The 9,020-nt window shown below is 36.8% G+C and overlaps 1 protein-coding gene across 1 annotated transcript; it reads right to left on the reverse strand.

Moving 5' to 3' along the window:
* Positions 1-391: 391 nt before the first annotated feature.
* Positions 392-1,684, reverse strand: LOC110907366 (putative UPF0481 protein At3g02645). Its single transcript, XM_022152360.1, has one exon. It carries the CDS (start codon positions 1,682-1,684, stop codon positions 392-394), a length of 1,293 nt encoding a protein of 430 aa, XP_022008052.1.
* Positions 1,685-9,020: the final 7,336 nt, after the last annotated feature.

Consider the following 9,020-nt stretch of genomic DNA (forward strand, 5'->3'; position numbering starts at 1 on the left):
ACTCGTGATAGTGGTGTTTGTTTGATATACATCACGACGTTATGGAAAAGTGGAGACGAGGTTTGACCGTTTGACCGTTTGACCATCATTTCATAAATTAGAAAAATACAGTAAGTAATTATGTTGTGTGAATTTTGTGTCCCTTTTTTGAGATTCTCATTGAACCTCACACTATCTACATACACTATCTATATGCATCAAAGTCTTTGAGAAGTTTTTCAATGGATGTTCAGAACAACTAGCGAAATTGAAAACAAATTTATTCGTAAAGATAAAAATTAATTAAGTGACATTGACATAGTTTATGGTCACACTGAAACTAATAATCATAGAACATACATAGATGACTTTCTAGATGAGTAAGAACAACATAAGAATGATTTACTCTTTGCTAATTTCCGGTGGACTTAACTGTAAAGATGGTTTGAACCACAGCAAGAGCGAAAAGAACAATTCCTGCGAAGAGGGCAATAATATTCCATGGACTACTGAAATAAGTACGGCTTAATTTAACAATCTTTCTGGGCCAGTAACCATTGAAGTGGTTATCCAACTTCTTCCACTCTTTACCATAAAAGAACTTTTCCCACACAACTTCTTTGCATATTTTGTTTATCATATTTGCTGCCTCTTCGTTTGAACCTAAATGATTGACAATAACTTTTGATGTCACCAACTTGACAATGTCCTCATGAGTATCGATTAGCATATCCATGGCCCTGGCATATGATGTAACGTAGGGCTGAACCATAGATAACTGCTCGTATGCAATAAGATTCCTAAAAACCAACTCAGTGAAATGGTTGATACGCAGTGTCGGCATTCTGAAAGTAGGCTTAGATAAAAACCAGAAAATACATGAACACCTATAGATATTCACTTCCATGGCCAATGGCCATCCTACAACTTCGTTAGGCTTAAACTTCACCCCTGCCCTATCAAGTTCTACAGCCGAGTGGATTGTTGATCTTGGAAAATGTGATCGAATATCACTTTTAGGCTTGTAACATCTATGCAAGCAGCCAAGAATATGATCATAATTTGTATGTGAGCCTAGTTTTAGTTTTCCTTCGATGAGATTGGTATATTTCAAAAGTGGACGGATAAATTCAGTAAGAGATTGATCTTTTTCAAATTTCGAAATAGTGCACTCAAATACGTCATTAAGCACAAAAAAGGGGATCTGGTTCTCTAGCAGAACCAGATCATAAGGTACATAGCTGTCACGCAACTTGTTGGAACCTGAATCATCCAATCCGGAACAAATGAACTGAAGTATGAAACTAGCATCCATAACCATCATCGTTGCAAGTTCGATATCATTGTAACTCCTTTTGTCGGCATAACACGCTTTGATTTTTTCAATTGAACCAGCCACCTTCTGCACACATGTTGTTAACATTTGTGTAAATGTTTGTCCTTCTTGGTATAACTTTGAACGACGCCACAGACTTTGCACATAAACGGCTTTCCGACCTTCAAATAGCTGAAGGTTTTCATCTGCTCTGTGCAGTGGTCCAATAGAGACCACCCGAGGCTGGAAAGAAGTTGGGCTGAGATTTCGGAGGGTACTAGGAGCCATGTATATGGATGGTGAAATTGCGTTGGTGATATTAGATTCTTCACCCACACAATCAAGAAGACTTTGGACGATGATATTTACATCTCCGCTCTCCATATCCATGTTCCCCACAGTAATCTCTGAAAAACAAGAATTTTAAGGTGTGTATGTTGGAATTGAATTTAGATGTAATGTTGTTCGGCTTACAAAGGATTTATGATACCAAAGGACAATAAACCTTTTACAGTGCATAGTGACTATTATATGCTGGACTTTGTGACTCTGTGACCCAAGTGGCGGCAATAAAGTGGGCTCGATGGACCACAATTGAAAGGGTGAAGTTAACCTTTCATAAAAAAAACAGTCACTATTACATGTTAACTAATAAAACCATGGTAATATGTCAAACATAATTTCGACAATCGTTCGAAATATACTACATAGTCTGATAACGAAACACAATATCACCGGTTTCAAATTGCTCTAGACAAGTAAAGAACACAACTCAGTTTTAAACACACAACCATGCTCTAGTTAAAAAAACATAAAAAGTCACATAGTAGAACTGAAAAGACATATGTTAAATAATAGTTTACAACGACGTCCGTTACCATATTCGGATTATATGCCTGCAGGAGCGAAAGACATTGAGAAATTATCTGATGACGCTGCGGCTAATTTTGCTTTTATACATCTCAAAAAGATTATTCTTGATGCTTCTGTCCCTGTAATCTCTCTTTCCTGTTGCGTTATATTCTTATTATGTCATGAAGATCAATTTTCTTTAAGAGTTAGCTAGTGGTGGCCATGTCTGGCAAATTGGATAAAAGGGGTTTGGATTGGAACGGGCTTTTTCATACATGTCAAAGCTGGTATGGTTGCCACAAAATATAAAATAAAAAATAGAAAAGTTTCTTCCTTGTTCGTATTTCAATAGAACCTGTACTTTATGATGATTAAAATGTTTTAATAGATTTTTTTTTTACTTTTTTATTAACATTAAAATATGCTATAGATTAAAAATTTGTAATAATATATAGAGTTAATTATATTCTTTTAATAAATTTTGGGCTATTTCACTATTAGTACCTAAGATGGATAGCGGTATCGTTGCTATTGAAATCGTTACCGGCATTCGTTTTCATAATTTTAGATCAATGCAAAACATGTGTCGACGCCTTTTGGGTATATAATGGCCTTTTCTTTTGGATTGGATATTTGGATTTTCTGTTCCGCTTCTCAAAACGAAACGAACCGATACTGATCGAATTCCCGCCTTGTAACGCCGGATAATTTTAATAGGCTCTACCTACGAGTGGGATGTAACTGGGTATGTTTATTTATTTGATTATATTTATATATTATATATTAAAACTTGTCTGTTGGATGCAACCAAGGAAGCGGGAGCGGTTCGTGGTATTCAAACAACTCCTAATGATGGCCCAAATATCTCTCATTTATTGTATGTGGACGATGTCATTATCTTGTGGAGGTGGGATGAAGAGGACATTGCTAACGTTGTGAGAATTCTTCGAATCTTTCATTTGTGCTCGAGGCTGAAAATCAATCTTGCTAAATCTAATCTGTACGGAATTGGAGTGGAAGCTCCGGAGGTGAAATACACAGCTAGGATGGTGGGATGTAAGGAGGGGACCTCGCCGTTCAAATACCTTGGGTTGATGGTTGGGGCCAACATGAACCGGATAAATAATTGGAGCTGGTGTATGATGTCTTGGAAAGTAGAATGTTAGCTTGGAAGGAAAATGTTCTATCGATAGGAGGGAGGATAACATTGATAAAATCGGTGCTTGAAAGTTTGTCTATTTACTATTTTTCGATTTATAAGGCTCCTAAAAGTTATTAATGATTTGGAAAAGCTTATTAGAAGATTCTTGTGGAGGGGATCGGGAGACGCCAATATATTGCATTGGGTGGCGTGGGATAGGGATGAGATTTTTTACCGAAATACCGGTACCGGTACCATACCGGTACCGTACCGATGCCGTACCGTGCCGATCATAAACGGTACTGGTATCGGTAATAGATTTTTTGAAATTCGGTATCGGTAAAAAACGGTATCGGTACCGGTATTTTTCGGTAAATACCGGTATTAATACCGAATTTAATATTGATAAGTTTTTATGTTTTTCATTTTAGATTTGAATTCTTCTAAGTTATTTATGGCATTCTAGATATGAACAACTTCTTGTATGTAGGCTTTATTTGGATTCGGAGTTGATGAATCAAGATTGTTATCGAGAAACCTTCTTGCGAGTTTGTTAGATTCGAAAATTGTTGGGAATCGCCTCGATTGTAGACATGAATAAATGTAAAAAAAAAAAACCATGAAGCTTTTATTAAAATGGTAAAACTAAAAATAAAAAAAGTTTTATCTTTAATAAGGAATCAAATGTTAACCTCATAACAAGAAATGGGTGATTGCAATTCAATGGTATTTTTTTTTTAGGTAAAACAATGGATGACACCAAAGCGGTACCAATGTGGTAAAGTACCGAAATACCGGTACCGATACCGGTACCGTACCGAAACCGAATCTATAAATACAGTACGGTAATCGGTAACCACATTTCCTTAATTTCGGTAACGGTATTTACGGTACCGGTACCGGTACACCGGTATCGTACCGATCTCATCCCTAACTGGGAGAGGGTGACTAAAGCTAAAGAGGATGGAGGGCTTGGTTTAAGCAAATTAAATAACACTAATATAGCTCTCTTATCTAAATGGGGGTGAAGATATAAGACGGAGAAAAATCAATTATGGGTCAAGGTGGTGGATGCGATTCATTCGAGTAAATGGAGTTGAGATTTCATTCCAGTTAATAACAGTTTAAGTGGAGGTGTGGAATAATATTGTGTATAATATTGCTAGAACCGTTATTGATGATACGCCGCTTCGGAATTTTTTTAAAGGAGAAGTGGGGAAAGGGCGTAGTATATCTTTTTGGATCGATCCCTGAATTCATAATGAAGCTCTCAAAGACATTTAACCGAATTTATTTAAATTAGAAGCTGTGAAAAAATGCTCTGTGGTGGACCAGGTGGTTTCTAAAGCTGATGGTGGAGAATTATGTTGGAATTGGTCTCGGGGCCCGAGGCCATTCCTTTAAATTGTTGAGTTTAACTGGTTGCTTAGAGATTTACATTCTGTTATGATCTGTGAGCAGCGCGACATGTGGAAATGGTTAGGTCAGTCGAATGAAGAGTTTTCGGTTGGAGCTATAAAAAGATTATGGATAGAGGAGAGGGTGTAACCAATAATATATATATGTGTATATATATATATATATATATATATATATATATATATATATATATATATCATGAATTGGAACTGTAGATCCCAATATCAATCCGGATCACAGTGGTTGATTGTTTTAGTCCAAAACACCTATTGATTAGGTGTTTGAATATGTAAAAGTCAAGAAAAATCAAAAGATGAAGATGAAGATCTTGGTTTGATGATTAACAACAAGTGTTGTATGAATTCCCAACTGATATAAACGTTAACAAGCACCTGGAAATCGGATTAAGCACAAGAAATAGCAAGAAGATCACAACACTAGAGTTTTCACCAAAGAAACTAGCCAAAACCTTGGCTAGGGCAACATCTCATTAGCTTATATAGGTTCTGACTTGCCAGCATAATTATAATTATGCTGGAATATTAATTACACCAAGTCAGATTTGCAACTTACAAAACACTATAATTTTAGCCCCTAGACTTCCTAAAGCCTAATAAACTTAACCAAAACAATCTATAATCATCTAAAACAAGTACCAACGGTCTTAAATGGTCTAACAATATTCCCCCTAGACCGTAGCGTACTTGATCGTTCTTCATTCTTGTTTAGCGTTTTAGTCCCTAAGCGACTCAAGTACCGACGGTCTCAAAATGGTCTAACAATATTCCCCCTAGACCGTTGCGTACTTGAGCGTCTTCATTCTTTGACTCTTGTTTCAGGATTTACTGCGACTTTTCCACATTGTGCTGTGATTGAGTTTGCTAGTTATCAGCTTCACTTGCGTCCTCCATTGTGACATTGTATTTTGATGATGTCGGAGATTGAATCTCTCAAACTTCCGATTCAGATGAAAGATCCTTGACTTTTGGAGCAGGTGATTGGCGACCAGCTGGGTTTTCAGCTACTTTCTTCTTTCTAGCCTCGTCACGCTCCTTTTGTACTTCAATTTTGAATAAGATCTCCATTATCTCAGTTTTTCTTTCTCTCACCCTTTTCACAGCACACAAGTATCCCTACGCAGTTAAAGCTTGCATCTTACGATCTGTTTGTAATACCGAAATCACCCTGCCTTTTCTTTTGCTTGTCTCTGCGTTTTGCAACCTATGGAGGATCTTCTTTTCGGTGTGAGAGACTTCAGAGAGAACACATGCAGAATATATCTTCAATCTTCCGTTAGCCCGTTTCTCTTGATCTTGCTTCTATCGCATATTGTATTCTGAATCACACAAACGAGCTAGGTGAGATTGGATTGCGAAACGAGAAACTTAGATAATGCCATATTCACAAAGGATAAAAGAAGTACTGAAAGAGATAAGAATATTCACAAAGGCGTAGACAAATACGCAGTCAAATATGCAGGTACGAACGCTACATATTTCTGCCATTTAGATAATTACGCCGGTCAGATGCAAATTTCAAACTTTCTCGAAAAACGTGCCCATTTTGTCCGCTTAAACACTTAAAACTTGGGCAATTTGGACTTCGATATTCATTTCAAATATTGGGAGATTCCTTTTTTTATTAAAACTCCTCAACTTTCTTGCAAAAGCTCATATTGTCAACATCCGTAATAATTCTTTTTAGAAAATCAAGGCACAAGAAAAACGGCCAGTATGTTTGTCCGCTTAAATCCATGCATCCTTCTTTCAACATGCTTTCGGTGAGCTTGATTATCATGTTTTGGTAATATTGACAAGAATTCTATAGCCCCCACACAAGCTATCGGAAATAGAATCACTACGCCCGTGAGTCCCACATCAGGACATACCCCCGCGATCAAGGTATGGACAAAGGTTCCTCATAACAGGTGAGTATATTGGATTCATTCGTTTTGCTTTTCAGGTCAGTACTTTCGTACAGCAGAGATACGAAAAACTACCGAGGGCGGAGACAGATACCAGATTTGGTACGATTTGTGCATTTTTGCGCATTTGAATGACTTTCTATGAAAGCTTCTTCAATTTAGGGATTTGGCCATCTTTGGCTCTTTTCTTGAAAAGATATCATAGCGTCCAGGTCAGCATGTATCTGGATGCAGCAGAAGAGTGACTATGATATCCCCGAATGAAAAACCAATATAAAGACCTGAAATCTCGGACTTTGGCAATCTGTCAATGCAAGATTCAAGACCATTAAGCCATATGCCGCAACGTGTTACCCCCAATGATGCGTAATGCCTGAGGAAAGCCAGAATCCTTGTGTAGATGTTATGTTTTGCCACCTAATAGCAGTTTACTCGTTGGTATTGCTGAATCTACTGACACGTCGTTGCTTGGTACCCCGATTCCTTTTGTTTTCTGTTTCTCAAGAAATGACAAAGTGTTAGCAATTTTCCTATCATTTCTTCTAACAGGAGTCAGACACAAGCATCCAATTTGATTTTCTGCAATATCCCCCTAAATTTTTTTTTATTGTTTTTATTTTCGTAAGTCCATTGCCCGAAAATGAAATTTTAAAGACTAGAAAATCTTTTTGTTGGGCAACGTTTTAAGATACTTATTTTACTTATATCAAACGTTTTTTTTTCTTTTTTTTTACAAAAGATAGAGTATTTACAAACAATTAAAGATGACAAGATTTATTTCCACTCAAGGAAATTAACCATTTCCAACCAGGTTACCAACTGGTTGCAACGAGTTTTATCAAAGACTTCTGTGGGGATGACGGCCTTTTGTTGTGAGGAGCTGAGTAGTTAGGCTTGAAAAAGACATATTCTGCATCATTGATTAGAGCTGATATTCTTTTGTCATGAACTTGTGAACGTTTTCCAACGTAAGTGCTTCAGAAATAACATCTCCTACTCCAATGATCTTTCCTCCCTTCTTATCACCGGCGAAGGATACGAAGCCACCATCGATAAAACGAAAATTCTTCAGAAGTTCCTTTAAGTCAGTCATGTGCTGTGAGCATCCACTATCCACTTGGAAGATATATTCCATGAGCATCCGAAGCCATTTCTGCAGTTTATTCTGAAATACAAATATGTACACTGATCAGTTTGATTTGGGAACCCAGATTTGCTTCACATTGGATCTATCGTTGTTTTGTCCCACGATATCTTCTTTTTGTTTCCAAAAACAGGTCGTGGAATTAACCAGATTTTTAACAGATTTCTTAAAGTAATCAAACTGCTCTGTGAATTAACCAGGTGTAGCTTGAAATCTTTGCTTTCTTCAATTTCTTGTCAATACGGCTTTCATCTTCTGAGCAGTCTTCATCATTGTCGGGATCTGATGAAATTTCTGAGGTTTGATCTTCACTTGATTTGTCTGTAATTTCGTCACTTGAATCTTCGGAACTTTGATCTTCTGTTGTTTGATCTTCACCTGAATTTTCTGATTCTTGATCTTCATCAGAACTTGAAGTTTCTTCTTCCTTTTCTGAGGCAGAAAAGCTTGAATCTTCTTTGCTGCTTTCTTCAGTGACTTCCTTTTCTGAATCGGTCATACCTGTTCGAGATAGAATAAATTCTGGAATTTCCTCGGTGAGGAATTTTCCAAAACTATTCTTTTTCAATTCTGGCACAAATATAGGAGATTCACACACATTTTTATCATCACAAAATGCAGAATTTAAATCATGACATTCAAACATAGCACGTTCACGATTACGGGTCTTAAATGTAGGCACATGGCCCTTACAGTCATCCAAAGAGTTAAATTTAGGCACATGGCCATTACATTCATCCCTAATATTGTTTCTCTTATCACAGTTCCAGGCGAACCAGTTAACAGTGGAATAACTGTCGCCTGAATAGCCTATTCCTATTTTTGAACCGCCGCAGTCTTCATCCTTATCGCACACATCTTCTTTACACACAAATGAATCTGCATTACTTTTAGGAATATTAGCGGTTGTTTCATTCTTAAAAGAATCATTTTGAGCAATAAGAACCTTTTCATCAATCAAATCATTGTCGGGATGAGGAGTTGGCATAGGCACATAGTTTTTGCTATGTGGTGGAAAGAAAAGTTTTCTTTCATTTCCTTGCCTATCCTTATACCCGAACCCATCTTTTACATGTGTCGGTCGTTGGTAGTTTTTGATGTCAGTAAAGGCCTTTTGACTGACATTCCATTTGTCTATTATAATTTGTAATTTATTGTTTTCGTTCAAAGATTTTTCTAGTCTTTCTTTTAAATCATTGATGATAAAATCTTTTCTAAAAACAAATTCTTTTAGAGTTTGCATTTC

Source organism: Helianthus annuus, chromosome 16 (genome assembly GCF_002127325.2).
Source record: "Helianthus annuus cultivar XRQ/B chromosome 16, HanXRQr2.0-SUNRISE, whole genome shotgun sequence".
NCBI classification, from domain to species: domain Eukaryota; kingdom Viridiplantae; phylum Streptophyta; class Magnoliopsida; order Asterales; family Asteraceae; genus Helianthus; species Helianthus annuus.

Coding starts and splice junctions, on each gene's coding strand:
- LOC110907366 (XM_022152360.1), bottom strand. CDS start 1,684: ATGGATATGGAGAGCGGAGATGTAAATATCATCGTCCAAAGTCTTCTT.